Below are 27,812 nucleotides of genomic sequence, written 5' to 3'. Positions count from 1 at the left end.
GCACGCTGCCGCTGCGGAAGGATTCTTTTTTCGATAAGGCAGCCAAAAGAGGCCGTGTTTTGTCTCACCACGTGTCCTCCACGGCGCGCCGCTTGGCCGATAGCGGCGGCGGCGGCGGCCGATAGTGTGGCTGTTGCCACCGCGAACTTCCGGACCCGACGCCCACACTGTGGAACAGCGCTGCTGCCGACGCCATGCACGTGTACTACAGGACTGGCGTCGTCGTGGATGCGTGTCTGGTCGGCCATGTAAGTTTTGGACGGAATGTGTCGATGCTGCGGGGCGACGCGTAGCAGTGGTTCTTTCGAGTCGTGCGTCTTTCGATCGCCAGGTGCATGGTAAACAAGTTGTGACCCGACAAGAGCGCGCCCCCTTTCTCCAAGGACGCGTCCGTGGTGCGAAACTAATTATTTGGCGTTTTTCAAGTCCTGCGGCTCCCGAGCTAGGCGAATGCTTTTACGAATGCGTGTAGTCCATTATGTATGTACTTGGAGGCAGCGTCGGACCAAGGTAGGAGCGGTGAACAAAAGTAACAAATGTGCACATCTATGCAGTAGCACTTTTGAACATCGATGCCATAGAATTAATACATTGTCACTTCAACACCGTTCGAGATTTGACCTTGCTAGCATACTGAAAAAGGGTCGCAAAGGAATCGCGGCATCTTTGTATGAAATACGATAATAGAATACAATACCGCACAATACAATAAGGACACATTAGCACATCAACAGTTATAAAGTAATACTCCAATGCAGTAACGAAATCGATATGCCGCCCTAATCTGAAGCAAGGGTTGAGAATAAATCGCGAGTTTCGGCATTTACAATGTAAGCAGGGTTCCATTTGTGCGCGGTCGACGAAACGCAAGTATTTGAAACAGTTGGTTGCCAATTGTGGTTCCTTTACGAGCTACGTTTATTTAAGGTGTAATGTAACTGCGTCATTTCTTCATTTTGATTGATTGAAAACACGTTTTGTTATCACTTTGGCGCAAGTATGTTGCTGCGGTGACTGTCTTCATTTATGTATACATACTGTAGTAAAGCAGCATAAGTTCTTTCTGAAAGCAGAGACATGTTCCCCTTGTTAAAGATGACGCCCTCAGTGGGTAGCAGCCGATCCTGAATTACCTGCACTACGTAGTAGCGGTGGCCGTTCGACCGAGGCTTTATAGTATAGGGGTCCGCGCGTTAGTTAGGCTTGTGTCCTAGCATTTCTTTTTCCTACTATGGTGTCAATATGTGATCCAAGTTCGATGACACCCAAGTACTTGATCCAGTTATGAGCTTCCTTATACCAGTCGACGCTCTCTATCATATATGGCTCGGCGGTCGACAGACCTTTCCGAGACCCGTGTCCGCTAAGAATATTGGTTCGGAATTCAGCGTATCTTCTTAGGAAACAGATTTCGAGGTACTTAAATTGAGCAGCAAGGCTAATATTCATTCCTTCATATATGACAGGAAGTAGCAGTAAGTTATCTTAGCGCGTGAAATGCTTCCATAATCCTGTCTAAAAACACTCGCGCATAAAGCTTATCATGTTCACCAGCAACATAGTCGACTTGTTTTGTATTTATTTTGGACTCCCTGTGAGAGCGCGAATGGCGCCAAACTTTTGAGGCGATTCAAGGCAAAATCTTTGTGCATCGGAAAACTTGCCGTGCTCTGAATCTTTAATCAAGAACTTCAGTTTTTTGTTTAGCGTTAACACGTCATCGGAAATCTTATAGCAATTTAGCTCAATGTCTGCCGACTTTCCTTTTGCATTGAAAATCTGTTGTAGTCGATTGTGCGTTTTTTTTTCCTTCTTAGGTGCAGCCATTATCCGTTAACGTCACCTGATTCGCTTAAACGCAGTTGTTGAAATTCGTTTGAAAATAGCCGTGCCATCAGCCTTATTAAAATCCCTGTATAATAATGTTACGGGGAAACGTTCAGAGATAGGTACAGTGATGGATGCCCCACACCTCTACCGGACAAGGGTTTCATTTACGTTATTTGCAAGGGGACTCCAAAGCTCGGTAGACACCACCTCTTTCTTGTCTGCCCATACACATATTCTACATCCGCAGAATCATCAGCCTATTTTATGTCCCCTGCAGGAATCCACTGCTAGCTGATTCCAATTTGCTCCTGCAAATTTCCTACTTTCATCGCCCCACCTGATTTTCTACCGTCTTCCCTTGGCAGCCATTCTGTAAATCGTCCAGCGACACACGCTGCTGTGAACACCTCAGCCAAGTTTTGCACTCGTGCGCGGCGAGCTCGCAAGCCACCTTTCCTAACAAGTGCTCACTTTTAAGCAGACGCCTGCTCCTCACTATCTTCCGAACGCTTCATTTCGTAATATAGCAGATTCCCATACGCGGTTGTCATTGGCAAATAGCTGACATCAATAAAGAAGGGTGTGTGGATCAGTGCGCTTCTTCCTGCTGTTACTGTATATGTTTAGTGACCAAGTTTAATAAACAGGCTGAAGTAAACGAGGATGGGATTTCGGATTTCGATACGTACTTCCGGAAGAAGCCGACTATCGCCTGCTCACGCTCGGCCGCGACCGTCCACGTAGAAACTAAACTTTGGCTTCGACGGTGTCGTACCCGTCAGGTCTCGCCGATTTCGACTTTAGAAAAAAGGGGGCGTTTACTCCTCCGAGGCGGATGCTCATGAACATCCACCAATGGGCGCGCACTCTGGACCGACGTCATGCGCCGGACGGCCGGTGACCCCGCCGTCGGAGATGGCCGCCCGGGCTTCGAACTGGCCCAAGTCGCGTCGGCTGTGCGCGTCAACGCCTCGTCACAGTGAATTCCCAAACTGTTTGTGATTGTCTATCATGCCGGAAATATTACTGCGAGCTTACGATGCGGCATTTGTGCCACGTGCGTTTATTCCAAGCCGTGATCCGGCGAAGAAACATTGCAGCAAGCATCACTGACGCTGCACTACGCTTTGCCTGAAAACAGCATCCCACGGCGACCGCTGCAAACACAGATCCTGCCTGTTTGTTCCATGTCTGTTTTATTTCGCTCCCGCATGAAGTTACGACGAGAAAAGTTTGCCTGGTGCCTACTGTCAGCGGCGGGTGTGTGCGTGTACTATGTCGCTGCGTTTCTCGTCGGACGAGATGAAGTGATGTAGCAAAACCATTCTCAGGAGAAATGAGAAAAGCGTGCGCGCGTGAAACAAATCTACGAGCGTCTCAACAGAAAATATTTGCAAAAGAAGCCTCCAACGCAATGATCTGTCGCCGTCAACTTAGCGTGAACGATCGTTTTCAGCACTGAGATGGCCGAGCGTCTAACGGCGGTGCTCGAGCGTTGTGTGGCACCGTCGATTGATCGCTTTCCACCAGTGCTCACCGCGCGCGCAAGCTGTAGAATGCGTGCTGTGGCACAGTCACGCATTAGTTGTGTTGCCAGCGCTCGATATGGTTTCCCACAACATAGCTTCGCGCTGCTTTCCGATTCTTGTGATATGTTGCAATTAAAAATTCCCAAGACAGTGTTAAAAGAACGGTAAAAAAAAAAAAACGATAAGGTAGGCACATCAGCTTGTGAACCCGCTCCTATAATACCTCTACCCAGGTCTATTTGTAAATGTGTTTTCTTGCGTTTGTCAATTTTTTTTTATTTACCACATTTCTTTAAATTTGAGTTTTTCTTAGTTTTCGCGTTTGTGTGCCTGATTCCATGCATGTTTGCGCATACTCTTATTTCTGTCCTTTTATTTTATATTAGCATTTGTTTTTGCTAGTTTTCTTTCAGCAAAGTCTTTACACATTTTCATTAACGAATCTCATTGAAAGCACTATCTCCTGCACACTGCAGGGCTGGCCTCTTCCATCTCATTCAAACCTTTCTCACTGGTCTACCTTGTCTTATCAATCTGCCTACTCGCTGTGTTTTCTGTCCTTGCTTCTTGTGTTGTTGGTTCAATGTGATTAACCAACTTGCTCAAAACAAATTTTGATCGCCTATGAAAACAGAAAGGTTTAGAGAGACATTTTCTTAAAAGCGTCATTTGGGTTGCTCAGCAACTATGGCTCTTACCTCTGTTCATGTTTATGCATCAGTACATGTGGCAGCTCGCCAGAAGTGCACATGAAAGGCTGCATATTGCGAAGCCACATCTTTCTATGCTGTTGCATCTTCCATGCATTCAGTCTTAGTAAACAGACGGTTTCGCTGCCCATTACATATGATGGTAAAAGTTTTCAAGATGAATAACATCGTGCAATGGGGAGTCATTTCCTGTCTGACACTTTCATCGTTGCAAAGACATTTTTCAGTGAATGGAGCCCAGCGAAGCAGTGCACTGAGAGCTTTTGCAACTTTCACCATTTATTACTTCACAAATGTCATTGTCTGAACCTGGCTGTCCATCACTATGCCGATGGCTTGTGAATTAAATAACTGCCTCAACAAAACACATTCAACTTCACTCAGCATTTTTTACTACAAACAATGCTAGCAGAGCTATTCCGGGTGAATAATTGTGCTTAAACTGGTGTTACTTGCCCGGTCAGATAAACAAATACAACAATGGGTGTGGCATGACTGTGATTTGATGTGCAGACCGCGAACGGTGCCTTTCAAGCGTGTCCTCGACTACTACAGGTAACCAAAATAAGCAATGCCACCACATGAATGTGTTTTTACATGCAAGCTGCCAACAGTGGCTGTCATTTTCGCGTCGATTGCTGCTGTGTCACCAACAGTGGCGACAGCTTGACTGCGCTTTGACGTGCAGACTGCTAATGGTGCCTTTCAAGCGTGCCCTGGACTACTCCTATTAATAGCTACCCAAATTAGTTTTCTGGGCCTTACTAAGCTAATGATGTTTGATAATTGTTCTTATTCGCAAAACTTGTCTGGGCCAGGTAAGCAAAATGAATTGCAACCACATGAATGTGCTTTTGCATGCAAGCTGCCAACAGTGGCTGTCATTTTCGCGTCGATTGCTGCTGTTTCACCAGCATTGGCAACAGCTTGACTGCGCTTTGATGTGCAGACTGCTAATGGTGCCTTTCAAGCGTGCCCTGGACTACTGCTATTAATAGCTACCCGAATGAGTATTTTGCACCAGCTAATGATGTTTGGTAATTGTTCTTATTCACAAAACTTGCCTGGGCCAGGTCAACAAAATGAATTGTGACCACATGAATGTGCTTTTGCAGGCAAACTGCTAAAAGTGGCGGTCAATTTCGCATTGACTACTGCTGCTTCACCTACAATGGCTATGACATGGCTGTGCTTTGAAGTGCAGATATTAAAGGTGCCTTTCAAGCGTGCCCCTACGACTGTTATTTCATCACAGGGCCCGTCATGCTCATAGGTGGCTGCCCAATAAAGTATTTTGGGCCTTCTGACATTGGCATTATTCATCTCAACGGGCTGGAAAAAACATTAGGGGCAGCACAGCTGCAGGCAAAGCACAATGTGCTTTGGCGTGCAGGCTGCTAAGAGTGGCTGTCACTTTCAGGTTGACTACTGCTTTTTCATGTGAAGCTGGACAGTGGCTGCCCGAATGAGCATTTTGGGCCCCACGTAGTTATTCAGAGTTAATAAATGTATTTGCATTAAGATTTTCCAGCATTTCAGCACGTTTCCATGCCAAATCTTATATTGAGCATGATCTATGCAGGACGATGCTTTTTCAGAATTGGGCTTCGATTAAAAAAAATATGTCCCCAAATGAACTGCTTATTTATTTGAGAGATCATGGAAGAATGCTTGGCTGCTGCGAACCCACCGGCAAAATTTTGGTAGCCTTAATAAGGGCTGTTCTTTTGTTAATAAGAAGCTGTTTTATTTCATCGAGTGGCTCAATGCCGGACAGCTTGCAGTCGGAGTCGCTTTCTTCACTGTCATCTTGACCCACTTGGAAGATGATGGGTTGGATACGGTCACTTCCAGACGTATCAAGCCTGAATTTTACCTCCAGGTCCATCACGTGGTGAATGTTCTTCCTCCAGTCTTCTGTCGTCACGTGCTTGATTTTTTCTCTCAAGATGTCTTCGACTGTGAACAGCTTGAAGTCTCCGTTGCCCACAGCGATGCCATTTTTCACCTTTGCCCACACGAGCTCGATAGGATTAAATTTGCAGTGGTACGGTGGCAGCCTGAGTACAATGCATCCAGCCCTTTCCGCTGCATTGTCTACGATGTAGCTCAGAAAGCGTGGCCAACTCAAGCAGCTGCTTTCTAATTATCCTTTCGCTGTAGATGATGGTTTTGCTTTTGAGCCACTCCTGTATTTTTTCCTTCTTCCAAGCTGTCATCGGCAATTTCTCTTCTCTCCGGGAATGGTAAGGTGCATTGTCCGAAACAATGACGCTACCAGCAGGCAACTTCTGCAGAACGCCATTAAACCATCCCTCGAAGCAATTGCTGTCCATTTCATAGTGGTAGTTGCCTGTTTTTTGGCCACGGAATCTATCTAAGCAGCAGTCGATGAAGCCATCCTCGCTGCCGATGTGCGTCACAATCAGGCGCTGGCCTTTTCCAGAAGGTTGTTTCAGACCCATCGACAGGCCATTTGCTCGAGCGTACATGTGTCCGCGCTTCTGCACCACGATGTCTGTTCACATGATCGACCCTGTGTGTCCCGCCGTCACCCATGTCTCGTCCAGGAAAAAGATCTGGCCTTCTGCCTGTAGCGCTCCACATCAAGAAGGTAGCGATTCCACCATTCAGCGATGTCATCCCGGTCGATAAGCAGCGAATTGTGGCTCCTCTTCTCATGCTTGAATCAGATCTCGACAAGCAGGCGACGCACAGTTCACCGCTTCAGTGGTGGGAGATCCATTTTTGCATGTGCCGAGGTATGTGGGGCCGGTAGGAGGTCTGGACCCCACTTCACGCAGAGTCAGAGATGAGGAGAGCTTTCTCGGTGAAGAATTCTTTATAGAATGTTTACATGTTGTGCTCGTTATCAGGAGAGAGACCAAAAGAGCAGCTGCAAGCTGCCTAAGTAACACCCCTCAGTCCCCAGATTCCCCAGACAGCCCCTAAGGACGAAACAAGGTCGAGATCGAGAGAGGGTCCGGGCTGCCTCCGTGGTCCTAACGCCGCTCTCGGGGGCCGGTGCTTCCTCGAATGGTGCTGCGGCATCGGGCCGATCTGGTGGTCGGTCAGAATGGTGCGCCGGGGAAGTTTTATAGCCTGCATAGGACAAAGGTAACCAACTGCAAGGCACGGGGTCGAAACACAGCCCTCCTTTGGAAACCGTCCCAAACACAGCGGGAGTCGTTCGTGGTGCGGGCGCCGCCGGACAAAGGAAGGGGGGAGTTGCATTGCTACCGGCACGGGGAGGGGCCAAATAGCGCTCCGTGATCCGGTGGCCGCTTCAGTCGTGGACACCGTGCAGCCGCGAGGAAACCCGAGCCGTGCACGTAGTCGTGTGTCCGAAGCAGGCACCATGCGGGGATGAATGCTGCCTCCACGGTAGACACACCATAGCACTGGCCTTCCATCAGGCAAATCCCAGGGCACAAACATAACACCATATACGCTTCGAGAACTCGTTAGTGATCTTCACAACCATCGGTATCTCGTTGCGGCGAAAGAAATCATGCACACGACTTTGGCGCGCACAATGTGCAATACTTCGTGCTGCGTCTTCTTTTCTCCACATTTCGTGGGCGCTTTCGCGACGGCGTCGACAGTTTGCCACCCGAAATATGCGAGGCTTTGACCTCCTACCTCACCTTGAACACTTTGCTTTCGCTGACACCGAGCATCTTGAGTTTGTAATAGTTATGATAAATGCATTGTTTTATATAAGTACTTGTTCAATATTAACTGATTCATTTGAAGCTCGGAACAGGAGTAGTATATTTGCCGTGTACATGTAAACAAGCGCAAAAGCCATGCAGAGCTGCCCTTTCTACTTTTGTCACTTGCAATGAAGCTAAAGAGCAGATGACGGGCAGCATTGCGGAAGGCACGGGGTTATTTTTCTGTCGCGATCCGGCATGTGCTGTAGCACATGAGAGCTTTACTAAACCAGTCATCAAAATACAAGAGTCTTTATTTATACCGAGAATTGCCCGTTTCAGAAGCACGATTTTTTGAGAGGGACTATTTTAGTCGCGGAGGCAATCGGACGTCGCGCTTCGGTCATCTGGGCGGGGCCTCAGCGGGCCTCCCCTTTTTTTCTAAAGTTGTATCCGACTTTAGTTTTGAACGCTCAGCTAGCCTCGAACCACGCGAAACTTGATGTCAGACCACATGCACGCTTGCCGCTCACTCCTTCGTGCTTAGACGCCTTGGGTGTAGGCGTATACATTTTCAGCTATTCTTCGAAAGGCTCAAGTTGGAGCTTGCTATACAGAATGTTTTTTCATGGGCGCCACCATGGATGGATGGATGTTATGAGCGTCCCCTTTGGAACGCGGCGGTTGGTTGCGCCACCAAGCTCTTGCTACTATACTGCTTAATGTCCTACCTAGGTTATAAACAATAATAAAAAAAACACTATGAACTCCCACAACCAAGGGTGCGATCTTGTACGCGTTCCAAAATAGAACGGAGGCGGTTCGTTGTTTACGTCACGAAATAGGCGGTATGTTCCGTTCCGTTCGTCCGATAGCAGACTACACGGAGTGATTGACAGCAGATATCACGTCACAATAGACGTAATGGCGTTCGGCGCGGTTCAAATTGACGAACCGTATTTGTCTCGGTGGAACGAACCGCCTCCGTTCTATTTTGGAACGCATACAAGATCGCACCCTAAATTTTCTGATCCCCTATTGTGAACTGTGCTTTTGTACGTCTCCGTTTTTTGTGGTTTCCTTACTTCCACCAACCCTCCAATCGCCTCTTACTAATTCCTATTGCAACTTTTCCACGGCTCTCGCTGAACCCAAGTGCTTCAAGGAGGCCAGTGGTGCCTAAATCGACGCTGGGTAGACGTCTTCACGTTCTAATAAAACATGCTCCATAGTTTCCCCTAGCTTTACCGCAGCAAGCACATGCTCCTTCTTCCTTCTTTTATCTCGCTTTATAGGTGCGTGTTCCAGGGCATCTCGATCTCGCTTCGAAAAGTAATGAGCTTCCCTTTGAGTTATCATAAATTGTTTCTTTCCTGATTTTGTTTTTTCCTCTTAAGTAGTTACTCATGGCAGGTTTATTTTCCATTGCCGCCACCCATGAGATTATTTCAGCCTCTCTGACTTTCCGCTTGACGTTCTTTGTTGCTGCAGTGCTTGTATTGCCCACCCTACAGGTTCCGCATACTTGCTGGTAAGCTTCTTATTTCTTTTCCTCCACTGTGAATCAATGTTTTTTCCTGTACAGATACCTCAACAAACTATGCATGGATGGAGGAATGAGGCTCAACCCCTCGAATCGGGCGGCGGCGGCGTACGCCACCTAGACTTGAATACCATATTGCTACGCAGTGGCGCCATCTATGGGCAGTAGGCATGCTGGCTTGGGCGAGCGCTCCGTTTTGCATGGCAGATATACACTCGGCGGTAGTTTCTGGCATTTATTTTTGCGCTTATGCGGTCTATTTAGTATGACGTGGTGTCTTCTACATTGAAAACGGTTCTGTGAGACTGTAAGTCGGTATGGCCGAACTTTCTGCTGGCGTTGAGGCGGACAGAGCGCGCAGCACGATGTCTTCGCACATGTTTGAGCTTGCAATCAACCTCGGAGATCAATTGTGCAATTCTGAAGGTTCCATTCACTAATGTGATCTTATTGCAGTATTATCCTCCAGTTCTAAGCTGTGGTTTAGGAGCAATGAAACATACCCAACGATTGTAACAGCGTGGGTACCGTTCTGCTGCGATAGGAATGCTGCTGTTATACTTTGACAAGCGTTGAAACTGTTACCCGGACATTATGTTGCGTGACTACTTGGTTCGGTGGATGACCCATGAATGAAATAGTTTTGGTTAGTAATAACACATACCTTACAGTGTGTACTCCACTTGTCCAGCAAAGCGACCATTCACGAACTGCGCGAGCATCCGAAGCAGTCGTAGGTGCTGGATTACAGATATCTTTGTTCTATATAGCGCATGGTCCAAGCATGCGGCATCAACGTTTATAGATCTCTAAACGTTGTGCGGTGTGATTGTGCGAGGTCTTACTGCAGCGTTAGCCTGTTTTCTCTTTCTTTTTCGAGAAATAGGATGATAACCGAATTTTTTTTTCGGATGTGTTCGTTCCGCTGTCTACGACGCACTCGGGTATTACGGATATTTTGTCCTCAAAAATAGCCATCACATTCTTTTTATGCTATCCATCTCGGATATTATGGCTTTACAGGGCAAAAAGGTAATGCCGAAGCAGATAGCTTATTAAAGGGACACTAAAGTTTACTATGAAGTTAAGGTAAAGTGATAAAGCAATGCTTTAGAACGTCTAAGGCGTCAATATAATCGCGAACAGAGCTTTAGTAACCGAGAAATTGAGATAAATGCATGACACGATTTGAGACCCCCCAGCCATAGAGTTTCCTACAAAAATTACTAGAGGGAACTCTGGCGCTAGTGTCTACGGGAGCTGCAATGGGAGTGCTTGTCCCAGCATGGGAATTAGGGGAAGTACATGTATTTGCCTAAACTTCGTCTTTTTGGCTTCAAACAGCTTTGTGACTTTGTAAACTCGTCATTTTCATCAGTGTATTGCCTAATAAATAATTAAATAAACATCATTAAAATTGCCCGACGGCAGAATTCGAACACAGGGATTCTAGCACAGAAGCCTGATATTGAAACCATTAAGCCATGGAGGCATGTATCAACAAGCGAATGAAACGCCGTTATGAATTCATCGCAGGCATGCCAGTGCCTAGAGATGCTTGGCGCGTTTCGACTTGGCCACCTGGACAAGCTCAATCGTTGCAATTAATAGCAATTGTACGTGTTCCCGGCGTCTTCTGCACTTCGAAGAATGTAGATTGCACTGAAATATACGAAAATAAGATTTATATAGCGTAATATACAAAGCCACAAGAACGTTTGAATCCACAAGCACGAAGATCAGACAAATTCATGTACTTCCCATCATTCCCATGGAAGGACAACGACTGCAGCGCCCGAGTTTCCTCTAGTAATTTTTGTAGGAAACTCTATGCCCCCAGCGGCATTCCGGTACTACCCCTATGATGAAGGCACTCCTCATCATAATTTATGTCACTAGTACTCAACTACACGTAATAAAAAGAACATTTCATTAGGTTATAAGACAGAAGAAAATGCTACTTGTCTACTCCTGTTTGATTCTAAAAAAAAAAATAACATTTTGACGTTACCCTTCAGTAGTATGGGTGGTTGAAAGGCTTCGTTCTTGCTCGACACTGCGCCGCGCACACTTTGAAGTTTCAGTTGTTTCGTTATCTCGTCGTGCTACGCTGGTTCTGCTGGCTTGCGAAACTTGCATTTGGAACAAGCAGCGAGAATGCCACGTCCACGTGATGTCATGGGGTGCGCGAACGGTCCGCGGGACTTGGCCAAGGGCAGTTGCAGAGGTGAATCCAACGTTACTTATCGCTGTGTGCCAACGAGTGAACCTCTCCGTTCCAAGTGGTCAAGTGCCGTACCTCTGCCACGGCGTGTTGGCAAAGAGCCGAAAAATCGCATAGTGTGCTCGCTGCACTTTCGTCCAGAGGATTACGAGTTCAACGCCGACTTACTGAAGTCGTGTGGAGTGCCTTTCAAAGCAGTGCTTTCCTGTAGCGCTGTTCCGTCGGTCTTGCCTGCATTCTCCGAAGCGCAAGAGCTGCAGGTCGACTGCGGCATTTGGTTTTCACTAAGGAAAAGCTACAAATGTGCGAATATGTACAGCCATGACATACAGTTGCCGTCGTAGTAGTACGCAACGACGCCGGCAGCTTGAGCCCTCAGCAGCAGGTCACGTTCATCAGTGCTTAAATAGCTGAAATCGAGCCCAGCATGCGAGCCAATGTGTCGTTGTCAGGGTTGTCCATTGCAACGAGCGTCAAAGATGCCGTCATAAAATAAAGAACCAGCTTATCGTCGCGCGCTTTCCCTTCTGCTAGCCACCATAGTTCCGCTTTCACACTGCTGTCGGCTCTGTCTTGGCTCTGTTTCTGGCCGCGTGTTTGCGTCTTGCGCAGAAAAGCCGTAGCGCCGTCTGCGGGCGCCGTTTTACTCATCGACGGCGCAATGTCGCTATGAGACCATGACGTCCCCACTCTTTGATCGGAGGGTGGGTGACTTGAACTGCGGTAGAGGTACGCAGACGCTTCAGAACGCATTTTCTCTTAAAATAAGTCTCTTCTTCGCATGAAACAAACGTTTCGATGTTTCTGGGATAGTATTTCAACAGTCCATGTTGACTTCATATTAACCTTTAGTGTCCCTTTAATGTATGATGCCGGTTCCCCAACTGCAGTGATCGCTGCGTTGAGCAGCGCCATCGGCCTCGTGCAGGAGGCTAGCGTAGACATATAGTGAGAACAATGCCAATGTATCACAAATATTTGATAGCGTCTGCCACCTATTGTTTCGTGGTTGCCATGTGTTGGCTGTACACGAGCATGCGCTCTTGTTTTAGTCCCTACGCCAAGTGATCAGATAGTGAGCAGATTTACCATTTCATGCTAGTGATACAGAGATGCCAGTTCTCTGTAAAATAGTTCACAACACATACACACACCACAGCTGATAATGCGCGTTGCATGTTTGCACCCCCAAAAGATATTTCTGCGTACTGTAGTTACCGATGAACCGAAGGGCTTCCTTGAAGACTTATATGAATGGTCATTGCGTAAATTTCACAAAGATTGATCTAAAACATCTCGAAATCGTTCCACAGCACGCGACAGCAATACTTTCAAGCAGTGCCGTGCGAGATTGCACAAGCCAAAAAGGAGGAAAGGCTCGCTGTGCGCCTTTTCCTCCTTGCCCGATGAAAAGGTCTTCAAGGTGGCGAAGGACAAAGCCGGTCCACACCACGTAGCACGGATGGATGGATGGATGCTATGTGCATCCACTTTGAGCGGTGCGGTGGGTTGTTCCAACAAGCTCTTTCTATTATACTGCCTAATGTCCTACCTAGGTTTAGAAAAAAAAAAAAACACTATGAATTGCCACAACCAAATTTTCTGATCCCCTATTGCGAACTGTGCCTTTGTACGTCTCCGTTTTTTGTCGTTTCCCTACTTTTCTTCCACCAATACTGCAATAGCCTCTTACTAAACCCTATTGCGGACATGTTTGCTTTCCATTGCTCTCGCTGAACCCAAGGGCTTCAAGGAGGCCTGTGGTGCCGAAGTTGACTGCTGGGTAGACGTCTTCACATTCAAATAAAAGATGCTGCATAGTTTCCCTAGCTTTACCGCAGCAAGCACATGCTTCTTCTTCCTTCTTAAATCTTGCTTTATAGGTGCGTGTTCTAAGGCATCCCAATCTCGCTTCAAAATGTAATGAGCTTCCCTTTGAGTTATCATAAATTGTTTCTTTCCTGATTTCGTTTTTTCCTCTTAAGTGGTTACTCATGGCAGGTCTTTTTTCCATTGCCGCCACCCATGAGATTATTTCTGACATTATTTGTTGCTGTGTTTCCCACCCTACAGGCCGCATACTTGCTGGTAAGCTTCCTAGTTCTTTTCCTCCACTGTGAATCAATGTTTTTCCTGTACAGATACCTCAACACTCTCCCAGCCCATTTACTTCCATATTCCTCAGTCATTCTTCGTACTCAATTTTACTGCGAACTTCCCTCACTTCAAAACTAGTCCAGCCCATATCACCCTGCACGGCTTCATTTGTAGTCTTCCCATGAGCGCCCAGTGCGAGGCGACCAACTGACCTTTGATTCCCATTGATTCCTGACTGTACCCCTGGTTTAAAGCAAACAACCGCATTTCCAAAAGTAAGCCATGGAACCATTACAGCTTTCCACATACCTCGGAGCACCTTGTACCTATTGTATCCCCATAGCGATCTGTGCTTCATTATGGCTGCATTTCTTTTCCTCTTCACTGTTGTTTTTTCCTGTGTTTCCATATGTCTTGCCTTCGTTTATGCATATACCAAGGTATTTATATTCTGTTACCCGAGGTATTTCCTGGCCCTGTATCGCCACTCTGTTCACTGTTTTCATTGAATACCATAACTGATTTTCTAACACTAAATTTCAAACCTAGATTGTGGCCTTCCTGTCTACAGATATTAGCCAGACGTTGCAAATCACTTTGCTTGTTAGCTAGCAACACAATATCGTCCTCATAAGATAAACCTGGAAGCTGCTGCTCTACTACTATACCCGCCTGTTTGTATGAGAGATTAAAGTCGATATTACTTCCTTCTAGCGCGCTCTCCATCCTCACCATGTACATCATAAGCAGCAGTGGGGATAAAGGGCACACCTCTCTCAGTCCCTTGTTGATATGAACTTTCTCCTCGCTCCTCATCCCTTCCCATTCAACTCAAACGGCATTTTATAGGTAAATATCTCAAAAGCTGTAGGCAATCGTCACCTAAGCCTTTCCCTTCCAGAATATCCCACAAAATGTTGCGGTCTTCATTGTCATAGGCTCCTGTAATGTCTAAAAAGGCCGCATATAACGGTCTGCTTACTACTTTTGATATTTAATACACTGAGTAAGAACAAATAATTTATCATCTAAATGCCTACTTATACTGAAGTTCTCCCAAAATGCCATTATTTTTTGCCCACGCTTGAAGCTTTAGTTTGATTGCCTGCATTGCTAGCCTGTATATTACTGATGTAATGGTCAACGGTCTATACGAGTGAATTCTATCTTTATCCCCCTTACCTTCATAAATTAAATTCATTCTACTTTGTCGCCAACTGTCTGCTATTCGTCTATCTTCTAAATTTTTTTCCACTGCTTTCACCAGAACTTCCTTACTTTTTGCTCTTAGTTCATTAATCAGCCTAACGGGAACCTCATCTAGCCCTGTGGCTGTCGCTTAGGAATTTTTTCTTCGGCTTTCTTCCAGTTCAAATTTGTCAGCACCAGCTCCTTTTCCATCTTTGTCTCTTCCATGCTCTTTTTTTCTTCGAACACAACCTCGTCATTGCCTTGGAAAGGTTCGGCTGTTATTTTTCGGATGTAATTTATTGCAGCTTCTCCTTCTAGTTTGTTTTCATCTTTGTCTAGGATATGTTGTTGTATTGTTGTTAACTTCCTGCCTAATAATTTTATGTGGTTCCAAAATATTCTAGGTGCGGCCTTCTTTTTCTCACGTATTTCTGACAACCAACATTCACCTTCACTTTTTTATTTTGCTTACACCAGTATTTCAAGAATAGATATTTCTCCCGGGATATTTCCCATTTATTGCATGGTTACTTCATCCTGCGGCAACTGCGCCTCCTTAGCCTGCCTGTGCTCTCGGGATGCTTTCTGTCGTTCGGCGATCGCTTCTCGTATCTCCCTGTTACACCAACTTTTCGGCTTCTTTTCATCCACCAAACATGTTGTTTCTCTTTCCGTATTTCTGCCGTTATTACACTTAGAAGCTCACTAAATTCCCACTTTTTATTTGGCCATTCGCCAAGATCTTCCTCTACTCTAGTGATTATATTTGTTATTTGTTCAGCGTTCAAATTTTGACTGACCATTTCTCTCAGCTTATCATGAATTCGTTCTGTCATCAGACAGTAATCAATGGTTGATTGCTGGCTTCCCACTTCCCACGTGATCTGCCCTTCACACTTGGGCCCTGTATTCACGATAACGAGGTTATGTTGCTCACAAAGGTCTAGCATTGACTTCCCGTTCTTGTCGTTATAGCCATGTAAATCCTGTATGTGGGCATTCATGTCACCTAATAGGATAATTTCAGCACAATTCTCGAAACCCTTAATATCAGCGCTTATGTGTTACACTAACTATTTATGCCTCTCTGTGCAGTTCTTCACGCACAGTGGCCCTGACGGTCTCTTGAAGGTCTTTAGAACCCAGTCCTTGGATAGCGCACTCTGGCATCAGCACTTGTCGGTTATACTGTCGAGTGCGCATTTCCAGAATTTTCTTGATCATCGATGCCTCTGTACAAAATGCAGCTATGGTTTTGGCTAGGTTGCGAATCAGTCCGGTGAAAAGTTCTTGCTTGACGCCCTGCATCAGGATGCGGAATTTTTTCTCCTCCAACATTTCTGGGTCGTTGGCCGGAGAAGACGGGCCATCTCCTTCGTGAAGATCACTATGGTCTCGTTGGGAAACTGTACTCGGGTTTCTAGTAGTGCTTGGGCACGCTCTTTTTGCACGACGCTTGTGAATGTTTGCAGGAAGCCGCTTTGGAACAGGTCCCACGTCGTTACGGTGGCTTCTCAATTCTCGAACCACGTCCTGGCGGCGCCTTGCAATGTGAAATAGACATGTCGCAACTTGTCGTTGCTGTTGCAGTTGTTAAACGTAGTGACCCTCTCATACGTCTTTAGCCAGCTTTCCGGGTCCTTGAATGTGGAACAGTGGAACATCGGTGGCTCCCTGGGCTGTCGTAGAGCTATTGGGGATGCTGTGGCAGGCCATTGGGGCTGTCTTGGCCATGATCTTCTTGGTCCTCTCTGGCAGAAGTCCATGTTTCAGGGGTAGCTGCTGTAGCCAGTGGCTTGCTTGATGTTCCGGGATGATCTTGGTGTTGTTTTTGTAGTCCGGGCTTGGATCGCGGCTTGTCGGGGGCATCTGCTACATGAACGTAAACCACCTCCACCAGATGTCACATGGTAGTGACGGTGAAGAAGGCAGTGGTAATGTGATTACCTATACTAGCGTTTTATTGGGCGAACTTGTGCCCTCAAGAGCAGGCTACACTTAAAGAACGATAGCGGCGAACACACTTGGCGATCGTTGAGAATCTAATCAGCGGGTCAAGCGTGTCAGCTTTTATACATGAGCGATCGAACATTCCAGAGTAATCGCTGGTGCCCGCGTGTTTTCAAGAAAGTTCTACACCATTCGCTTCGCGAATCCATGCAATCCGATTACACAGAGTTCGGCGACAACAGACAGCAGGTAGAACCATCGATAACATTCCAGAAACTTCCTATACATGCAGGCATGTCCTGTGCTGAGCGATAACATTTGTTAGACGATGAAACGCGATCATTCGATAAAGAGGTACGCATGTCAATATTGTCAACTGGCGGCAGCGGATCTTGCTCCATACAAGTTGCAGCATTCATGGTAAGATGGAAGTCTCCACACAACTGCAGCCGTCCATCCTCCTTGACTATGGGCACGACGGGTGTGGCCTGTTCAGAAGATGTCACTGGTGATAGCACCTCTTCATTGATTAGCCTATCTCTCTTCTGACACCATTTGCTTGAGCGCATATGGCACTGTGCGAGCTTTACGAAACCAGGGCCTGGCTTCTCTGATGATCAGGTGGACCGCTGGCTCTCGGAGCAGCCCCAGACCGGGAGCGAAGACATTGTACTTTGATAACAAGGTGTCCAACTTTCGGTCTGGAGTGTCCGCTTGTGCGCATGCCATAGCTTTCTCAGTGAGTACTGGCACACCAGCCGTATTGAAGCTACGAATAGTCACGGACACAAAGCGTCAGTCCCGGACTATCAACAATGATGCGTTCCGCCTGAATTTTTGCAGCACCCATGGTCGCATTGAGTTGCACTTTCCCAGTGATAGGAAGTGGGCCCTTGAGACACGATACCTTCATTGTTGCCCACAGATGTGGCCACTTGCCTCGATGTTGCTCGAACATGGCCCGCGGAATCACACTCACAGGTGACCTCATATCTACCAACATTGTGAGCGGCACTACATTCAAACTTATTTGGCAAAGAATAGGCTTAGTGTGAGTGCTGTTCGTCACTTGATGCGCAATCAGCGTGTACAAAGCTTCGCAGTCCTTGCGGCCTTTGAGAAAGTGCGTATGCTTGTTGCCTGCATTTAGTACCTTCGTTCGACGCTCTACACATTGGAGCTAAGTGGCCCCATGTCCGACACCGATGGCACACTGTTCTGATATGACGGCAATCATCTGCTTGGTGTGAGGATGTGGCACATTGGGTGCAAGGCCGGTGTTCATCGCGAGGTAGCCCACTTAATTTCCTAGACTGCTGATGGGAGTGGGCAGACCGAACAAAATTAGCTGTGTCTGCCTCCTGGTAGGGTAGTTTCTGCATGTGCTTCGAGTTTTCTGCTGCGGTCTCAGCAGAAATTGCGATGTTGAAGGCAGCAGAAAACGACAGGGGACTGCGGGTCAACAATAGATGTCTAGCGTTTTCGTCCCGAACACCACATACTATGCGGTCCCACAGCATGCGGTGCAGCATGTCGCCAAAATTGCAGTCTTGGGCCATGCGACGAATTGCGGCTACAAAATCCTGAACTCTCTCACCTTCTGCCTGTGTGCGCGTAAGAAACCAGTAACTGGCTGCTCTTTTGTTAACTTCGTAGTGGTTCTGTAAATGCTTGATGACATCGCTGTATGTGAGGTCGTTCATGCTTTTGGGGGGGGGGGGGGGCATCGTCCCTGAAGTATTTGACAGCGCTGCTGGACAGCGCGGCCACCAGCAGGGCTCGTTGTTTCGCCGTATCTGTCAGTTCTTGCACTTGAAAGTAAGCTTCTAAGCGTACCTTATAGGCAGACCATCCTCCTTCCTCTTCGGTGAATGCGGGCACTTGCCCCGGCGCCATTGCTGCCTGTTTCAGTAGACGCACTTCAAGGCATTCCCTTATCGCGTCAATTCATGCCTTGTCACCACTGTTGTGTTTCGAGTGAATGTCTCAATAACACAAGTGGAAAAAGCATTTTTATTTTGCGTGCATCGTTTTTATATGCTACTGTGGTGACGTCATGGTGATAGGCAGTAGGTTGTCGCTCGAAGTGGCTTCACAAGATAGCTTCCTGCTGTTGGTTGATGCTGTATGTACGTATGTATGTATGATGTACGTATGTATGTATGATGTACGTATGTATGTATGATGTATGTTGCTTGCATGACACAGCGCATTCCATGTCATTGTCCACGGAACCTCTATAAAGTTTGTACTTTAGACATGCATTGTAGGCCTCACAAAACTTTTGCAGTGTATATGCCCTTCTATGATTTTGACATGGCCGGTGCTACACAGTTGGTGTCCCTCAGTTTGTGCGACATCATGCTGTATCATCAGTTAATGCATGTAATGGATGTCTATAAGACATCCCCTTCTTTTTCTGGACATCGATCGATCGGTGCTTCTTCATAAAATGGATGTTTGTGAATGAAATGTACATTTTTTTTTCAGTAGAACAAAATGCACAAGCAGTGGGTGAAGCGAAAGAAGAATCTACATGCGCTCAGAACTTTTGCGTTGCAGATCCCAAGTTTTTGTAGACTTCTTTGTTCCCAACTTTGGAAAAGTAATAGAAAAACAAGGTACAGTTTACTCAGCAGTTAACTGATATATAGCATAGCAGAAAAAAAAGTGCATGGAAATTATTTGAAGGGACTCTACTTTTGTCAAGCACCACCAAACGCTTCAAAAGGGCAACAAACCTTATGTGTGTAAGTTATTGCGTGGCCTCCGATACTTGACACTCAGTCTCGGAGGCCATGTGTACGCAACGAGCCGGAAGCACCCCATAAATGTCGCACTAAATGAAAAATCATGTTTAAAGACGTCAGAAATGTGAAACGATTTAAACAGATTTTATGCAGCATTATTGTCCAATGATGAATTATTCTCACAGTCACGTGCCTGTCATCACGATAAGCACAGCCATTGCAGTGGTGCAGCAAGCAGGCGTACGTGGTAGTGTTACACTCTAGTATGCGGGCATGCACGAGCTTATGTCATGCTTGCTTGTGTTTCGGTGCTGGTGCTGAGTCGTGCTCCGTCAAGGGCTGCAGAAGATAGCAAGATAGTGCCAACCTTTCCTTTCTCACAACGAACCACATTTAGGTTGCGGTACTGATGCTGTGACACTTCATTTTGTATTCTTGCCACGTCTGCAGTGGTGTCCAGTCGTCAGTAGGCACATGCTTGTCAAGGTATGTCGGCAGCTTGTTTTTGTACTTTCTTCGCTTTTATGTCGGTAATGACTGCTTAGCACGGGTCAGAAGAACTGTTGCACAATGCAAATGCGAAACCAGTTTCGGCAGTACCCTTCAAGGCATGTCGGCGGCATTTCTTGTCGGAATAGTGCCCGAAACAAATGGCGATAGACAAGCAACATTCTTCTCCGTCTCCCTTTGTCCCATGTTTCAGTTCAGCTTCTCATACTCGTCTTGGTCTTTACTGCATGACAGTTGACGCTATTGCTAAGGAATGTCAGTGCTTTGAACAAAGAGTGGCTGCATCACCCAACAGTTTCTCCGGCTGCCTAACACTGCCCCCTGAATCATAATTTATTTACCCACCAATGTCTGTGCAGTCTACAGCATTGGAAAATGTAACTCATATTATCTGCCATGAACTAGAAGCAATAGCACCCTATGGTTGTCCTTCCTGCCCACCGTGTCGCTCATGCAAGCAGTCATCTGCCAGTAGTTTGCGAACCTGGTTTTATCATCTGCAGTCTGTTTTATTCATGCATTCGAATGTACTCCTGCCAATGTCACCCAGAACCAGGTCTACCCTCCGCGCTACAGAAATCCATCTAACTGGAGGACGGCAGGCAACGGATATGTTTCAACTGCTCTCGCGTTGGACACATTGTCTGTCACTGCCGCGGTTGCAGGTCTCCACCTTCAAACTGGAGCACTAGATCTTGGTGTTGTCCTGAAGGCAACATTCAATGTTTTTCTCCTCACTCTGATCTACAGGCTTCCGGTGCTGGCACTCCGCACTCCAGGTTTAGCTGTTCACTGTCGCCACAAGGTCGTCAATCTTTATTGCCGCAACCATGCCGGTCCTCGTTCTCCGCACGGCCTGGCCCTTATGCTCCAGAAAACTAAGTCATGCAGCTCCTGGAGGGGATGCTGCATCAATTACCTCGTAGAAATATCCTCTGTTGACTGTACCTATGCGCTGAAACCTTCTGGACCATTAGCAGACGACATTACTATTACGGCCCTCATAGATACCAGCGCACAGATTTCAGTAATAACCTCTACTCCCTGTACTCAGCTCTGCAAAGTTATTACACCTGCTATCGAGCGCACAGTACGGGTTGCTGATGGCAGCACGCCTGCCATTCTTAAAATGTGCACTGCGCAAGTATGTATTGCTGGCCGTCAGACCATTGTTCTGTTTGCTGTCATTGCTTAGTGTCCTCATGATGTAATCCTTGATCTAGACTTTCTCTCGACGCAGTTGGCCCTTGTTGCCTGCTTGACAGATGTTCTTCAGCTGGAACTCCCATTTGATGCCCATGTAATATCCAACACTCCCAGCCACTTATGTTCTGCAGAGTTCCTCCATCTGCCACAGCAAGCCGGAACTTATCGCATTAAGTCCCTGTCCATCTGTGTGTGATCATGAATACATTGTATGCCCTGTTCTCAACGTGCTGCTGACACACCCTGTCATTTTCCTGCACACTGTGGTCACTGTAAGCGGAAACAGAACCTGCCTGCCTATTTTAAACTTTGGATCATCTATCGATATGCTACCTGCTGATATTATGCTTGCCATTGTTTCGTTGTAGGAAAGTGATATTTCTGTGTTAACCGTCAATGGCTTTCAGAGTGATCTAGGCTTTCTCAGAGCCATTGTGTTGCCATGTGCCAATTTAAAGAAAAAATTACATCTTCAAACCTCTCGCTTATGCAAGCAGAAAATCTTTGTCGGGTCATGTTGTCCTATGCAGATATCTTTGACCTGGAAAATCGCCCATTAGACCAGACCACAGTTGTTGAGCACAACATCCACACCAGCAATGCAAAATCAATTCTTTGGCGTCTTTATCGCTTTTATGCCACGAAGCACCACATAATCCAAAACAGAGGCGAAAAAATGCTGGCCAAGGACATCATGAAACCATCCTCTAGTCCATTTGCATCTCCTATTGTGCTAGTCATGAAAAAAAGACAAGACCTGGCATTTCTATGTTAGTTTTTGACACATCAACAAGATAAGGAGAAAAGACATCTATTTGTACACATTCCAGAAGCACTTGGATCTAAAGTGGAAAGAAGCATCAACCGGTCAGCAGTAGACAAAAGTAACAGACATTCAGGATATCTGTGGAAAAAAAGCAGGGAAGAGATCGATAGGATGATCAATTACAGGTACAGGTAGCAGTACAAGGTAGTTCGAGAAGTTTTGAGAAAAAGAAAAAGGATGAAAGGATGAAAGGAATAAAGGCATGTATAGCATACCCAATTAACTCAAGCAGGCTAGGTGACATTTGTCACTGTTTCATTTCAAAGGGGGTGCCAGTAAATTATCACCTTGAGGTAGGGGATTTGAAAGAAGGATGGTCGGAGAATGCCACCAGATGGTGTTGCCATCTTGCCGTCATGTGTGGTGTTTCCATCCATGCATCATCTCGGTGGAACACCTCGGCAAGCGGTCAGGATGGCACATGGCTTATGCTTCCTGTTTTGAATGGATGTGCGTCATGCAAACATTTTGCTTTCCCCTCTTGTGATTGAACATGGACAAAGTCACTTTTAACGAGGCGTTCATCACCGAACTTAAGCAGCCCCATGTCCCGTTAGGTGTGCATAACCAGGTGTGGAAATTCATTGCAAGTCTGCCACCATTTGCATTTTCTTCGTGCGAGTGCTTTCGCTTTGGTGGTGGTGTGGCATTTGCTGTGCATCGCATTTTTTTTTTTTAAGAAAAACGTTCCCAGTGATAATGAAGCAGTGGGGCCCTTTAGACTTGCTGTCAAGTCGGATATACCTGCGATATAATAAAATAAAAGACTGTGCACATTTATAGACTTGTGTTTGTGAATGTGCAAGGAAACTGCCGCTGCTTTTTACAATATAAATTTCACTTTCGTGTCATGGCCAATTTTTCTGACAGAGGGACCAACCTTTCTTTTTTTCATTTCTGTATGAACTTGCAAAATATTTTGCAATCGCTGCGGCAGACATCAAAAGAACTAGGGAAGCGAGCACAGAAAAGGTGTCGTTGTATTTATTTATTTATTCATTTACCTCACAGGCTCCCGAAGGAGTATTTCGTGAGGGTAGGATACAGGGAATTACCAAAAAAAGGAGTAAAAAGAAATTGTACATTGTTAGCGAGTAAACATAAAAGAACAAATATCTAACAATATAAATAAACGGATAAATGAAACAAACGACTGTGCGAAGTAACAAAAAAAAAGTACCAAGAAATTATACAAATGGTAGCAGGTGAAGGTGAAAGAACAAGTCTGTAATAGTGTTAAAGCAATTCAAAACAAACATTCAAACAAAACAAAAAGCAAAACCTATACAACTTTGCTACAAGTATTTGCTTAGGTGCACAGTATGGTTTAGTTGTGACGAATTATGGAAATAATATGCATAAGCGTGCTTTGAAGGATACTGGGTCAAGAATGTCAACTATGTCGTTTGGTAGGTTATTTCAATGTTGAATGGCACGTGGTAACGCGGAAGAATTGAAAGCATTTGTTCGGCCAAAGATACGCTGGAAACTGAGATGATTATGTAAACGCCGAGATGTACGAGATGGACGAGTGAGCGGCAGAGTGGACGGGCGCGTGCTATGGATTATCTTGTGAAATAGACAAAGCAATCTTATGGTTCTTCGTGATTCAAAAGATGAGAGAGATAAAGATGACTTAATGCTAGTCACGCTAGAGTCGTAGTGATAATCTCTGACAATGAAGCGGGCGGTGCGGTTTTGGACCGATTCGAGAGATGCGATTAAGTAAGCTTGGCGAGGTGACCAGATAGGGGCTGCAAATTCCAGTTGTGGCCTTACAAAAGTCTGATAAGTGATTTGTCTGGTGAGGACAGGAGCATCACGAAGGTTGCGTTTAAGATAGCCGAGCGTACGTGAAGCTTTAGCAGTTATTTTTTCGATGTGCGCAGACCATGACAGGTTAGGTGTAAGGAGAATGCCGAGGTACTTGTATGAGTTGATGCGTGTGTCGGGGTTGTTATCAAGTGATTAATCGAAAGCGGAAAATGTCTTTTTGCAGGTGAATGTTATTAGTTTGCATTTATCAGTGTTTAGAGTCATTTGCCAAGAAGAGCACCAGTTAGTAATACGGTCAAGATCTCGGAGAGTGACGTGATTGGAAGTTGAGCAGATTTCATGATAGATCACACAATCATCTGCGAACAAGCGAATGGATGACGTTATTTCGGATGGCAGGTCGTTAATATAGATCAGAAAAAGTAATGGTCCGAGTACGCTTCCTTGTGGGACACCAGATGTTACATCGCTGATACTGGAAATAAGGTTATCGACAACGGTGAATTGCTTACGGAATGACAAGAAATTTCTTATCGAAGATACTGTTAGGGAATCGATATTTAAGCACGAGAGTTTAGCTATGAGACGGCAATGAGCAACGCGATCGAAAGCCTTAGCGAAGTCTATGAAGATGGAATCTGTTTGTATGCCCTTATCCATGTTTAGGAAAATATCCGTAGTCAATTCAAATAGTTGCGTTTCACATGATAGTCCTTCTCTAAAACCATACTGATGTTTAAAGAAGAACTTGTTAGTTTCCAAGTGATTTGCTATGTTTGAAAAGATTATATGTTCTAGTAACTTACCGGGAACGCTTGTTAGTGATATTGGGCGGTAATTGTTAACAGCGCTTTTATCGCCAGATTTAAAGAAAGGTTTAACTTTAGCGACCTTCCAGTCATACGGAACTTCCCCTGTTGAGAGGGGCTGTTGAAACAAGCAGGAAAGGACTGTGCTAGAGGAAACTACAGTATATTTTGAGATTTTTGAGTTTATACCGTCCATGCCGGAAGAAGTTGACATCTTGAGGTTGTTGATCAGCTCAGCAACACCAGTGGTTGTTATATTGATGGGGGCCATGTATGTACAATCGAGTTCGATGGGTGTTGGTATATTTGAATGGTCTTCCTTTGTAAATACGGACGTGAAGTAATTGTTAAAGATAGATGCTGAAAGCTCTCGTGCAATCGGCAAGCCATAGCTATCAAGTAGTTGTGAAATGTCGGAACCTTTAACGGGAGAGATCGTTTTCCAAAATTTTTTGGGTTGTTTTGAAGCAGTGATTGCAGATCGCAAGAGAAATACTTTTGCTTGGCTTGACGCAGGGCATTACAGTAGGCTGCATCACAAGACTTGTGTTTGCTCCAAGACGCAGTGTGTCAACACGTTTGGCCGTCCTGTAAAGACGCTTCTTTTTATTCTTTAGAGTAAGAAGAGCCTTAGATAACCATGGTTTCGATGAGTTAACGCGAAATGAAACCTTTGGTATATGCGCATGTGCTAATTCCATTAACTTTTCTTTGTACAGGCACCAATTCTCGTTCACTGTCCGCTCAGAAAAAGTTGCTAAGAATGAAGACGTGAAGCTTTCCATACCATTGTTTATAGCGCTGACGTTTGCTCTATTGTAATCAAATACTTGATTAGTTTTCAGGTGACGTGAGCGTGAAGGTGTATGAACTGTGAATTGTAACAACCGGTGGTCACTGAACCCATCCGTAAAAGTGATAGTGTTAACCCTCTCAGGCGCGGATGATAGAACAAGATCTAAAATATTATTGATACGAGCAGGCTGGTTTATTAATTGCACAAGTGAAAAAACAAGTGTTAGTTGAACGAACTCACAAGAAGCACGTGATTGGCCTCGCAAGTTTTGCCAGTCAATGTCTGGAGAGTTAGTCACCAAGAAGAAAAATATCAGCTTTGTTATATTTGTATCGAATAGACGTAATGTTATCGTGTAATTCGGAAAGAAAATTGTAGGAGCTATCGGGTGGTCTGTAGCATACACCATAAATTGTATTTGATTGAAGAGATGTTACGCTGACCCACAGAATTTCGAGAATGGATGACATCGGCACAAGAAATGACGGGATATGTTTTTTTATGGCGAGCAATACCCCACCACCTCTTCTGTCGTCCCTATCTCTGCGATAGATAGTGTAAACATTAGAATCGGGTAGAACTTCGCCATCCGTAATTTCAGAGCTGAGCCAAGTTTCCGTAAGTGCTAATACATCACATTCGCAGTCGTCTAAGTATGACGAAACTTCATTGCGTTTAGGAAGAATGCTACGAATGTTAGTTAATGATATAGGTAAGTGCGAGGGCACGATAGGCTCGTGTAGTGAATTGGGTTTTTTCTTAAAGGCACGTGTTCCCAGCCTAGGTCTTTGCTATCTGGGTAGGGGGATTACAGCGGTGGACGCTGCATCGTATGTGTACACATTGTTATCGATTCTTAGTTTATCGAGGGTTAGCTTAAATTGCGTGTTTTTGGTTTTTGCGAAGTCAATCAGTTTGCGCCGAGCGACACGGGTTTGCAAAGAAAAATCCTCACGAACAGCATAATTAGTGTTCTTGAACTTGTGGCCTTTTTCTATTACGCGCTGCTTATCCTTAATAAAGGCGAACTTGACTATGACCGGTCTATTCTTCTCATCGTTGTATTGACTGAGGCGATGCGCGCGGTCTATTTGAGCTGGATCGATAGTGATACCAAAGTGTTGGTTACATATGTCAATGATTTTTGATTCTGATGATGACCATGATTCGCTTTTGTCATCTGCGATTCCAGAAAATAGCAAGTTGCAGCGGTGAAGTCTATTTTCTGTGTCTTCACAGCGCGATTGTATTGTTTTTAGCTGTGTGGAAATGCGTTTAGCTATATTCAGTGATTCGGGCGATGTATCGTTTACCGAACTTTTCATTGAAACAATATCGACTTCTACAGACCGGAGCCTAGTCGACAACTGCTTCAGCTCGACATCAACTGACGCCTGCCAATTCTTTAGTGCTCGCAGGTCATTACGAATCTCGTCCTGGCCGGATTCAATACGTTGCAAGGTTGCGAGAACGTTATCCAGCACATCCGGCCCGGGGTTTGATTCTATATCACCGGATAGAAGTAGGCGCAACCGACATATGCATAAACAAAACAAGTTTTTGCCACACATCAGTAACGACATTAGCTCAGTGAAAGTGTGATTCGGGTGGACAATAAAATGGTAGTCGAAATAAACCTGGAGTCTCCTGCTGTGGCGTGCCGCATTTTGGCATGTAAAACGGCAGATTTAATTTAATGAAGACACCTATAATCTTAAGGTGTCCTTATCATTTGGCATGGATGGTACTAATTCTAAATTACTAAAAAAACACAATAATAGTATCAAGCAATATTCTGCTGCATCTATCTAGCAAGTCCCTTACAAATGGTATGCTGCCTACAGACAGGAGGGTAGCAAAAGTAGTACCTGTTTTTAAAAAAAGTTGCAAGAGTTCTAGCAAAAATTACCGTCCTATATCACTAACTTGCATTTGCTGCAAAACATTAGAGCGCATTGTCGCATCCCACATATACTCTAATCTTGAATGTAATAACTTTTCTTACCCTTAACGCACAGTTTCTGAAAAGGATTTTCTTGCGAAATCCAACTACTTACTAGAATTCATGTCAGTCTTACACTTTCACATAACTGGCCTTAAGGGGGACGGCAATTGAAGTGGTCAACATGTTCGATATTCTGATTAATTTTTTTCGTGATCCACGGACCATTATTTACCTCGTAGTGAAATGCTATAACAAAATAAGTGGTAGAAATCGAGAAAACAGCACTGTCGTAGAGTGCTGTCATAAAAAATTGCGAAAAAATTGGGCTTCGGAAGGCCCTGTCACACCGTAGATCACCCAGCTATCCGTTGACGCAGCACCACCATCTTGGTATCATCGTAAAGAGGAGAGATCGGAGCTAAAGATAGCTGTAGCGATGCATTTCTCCACCGAAAAATAAACCA

General features: G+C 45.4%; 1 protein-coding gene across 4 annotated transcripts in view; it reads left to right on the top strand.

The window, feature by feature from the left end:
• LOC135899437 (TBC1 domain family member 25-like) overlaps window positions 1-27,812 on the top strand; it is a 176,844-nt gene that overhangs the window by 9,760 nt on the left and 139,272 nt on the right. The window contains exons 1-2 of one of the 4 annotated variants that reach the window (XM_065428676.2): window positions 14-248; window positions 4,583-4,624. The exons of 1 other annotated variant lie outside the window; for it this stretch is intronic. In XM_065428676.2, coding sequence (XP_065284748.1) covers window positions 195-248; window positions 4,583-4,624 — 96 coding nt within the window. In that variant the 5' untranslated portion in view covers window positions 14-194. Of the gene's footprint in view, window positions 1-13; window positions 249-447; window positions 511-4,582; window positions 4,625-27,812 lie in introns of those variants that run through there. 2 more of the 4 variants (XM_065428679.2, XM_065428678.2) reach the window with 2 other exon arrangements.

Source organism: Dermacentor albipictus, chromosome 6, assembly GCF_038994185.2.
Source record: "Dermacentor albipictus isolate Rhodes 1998 colony chromosome 6, USDA_Dalb.pri_finalv2, whole genome shotgun sequence".
Lineage (NCBI taxonomy): Eukaryota > Metazoa > Arthropoda > Arachnida > Ixodida > Ixodidae > Dermacentor > Dermacentor albipictus.
The sequence above is the reverse complement of the archived record's forward strand: the minus strand, read 5'-3'. Positions and strand labels throughout refer to the sequence as shown.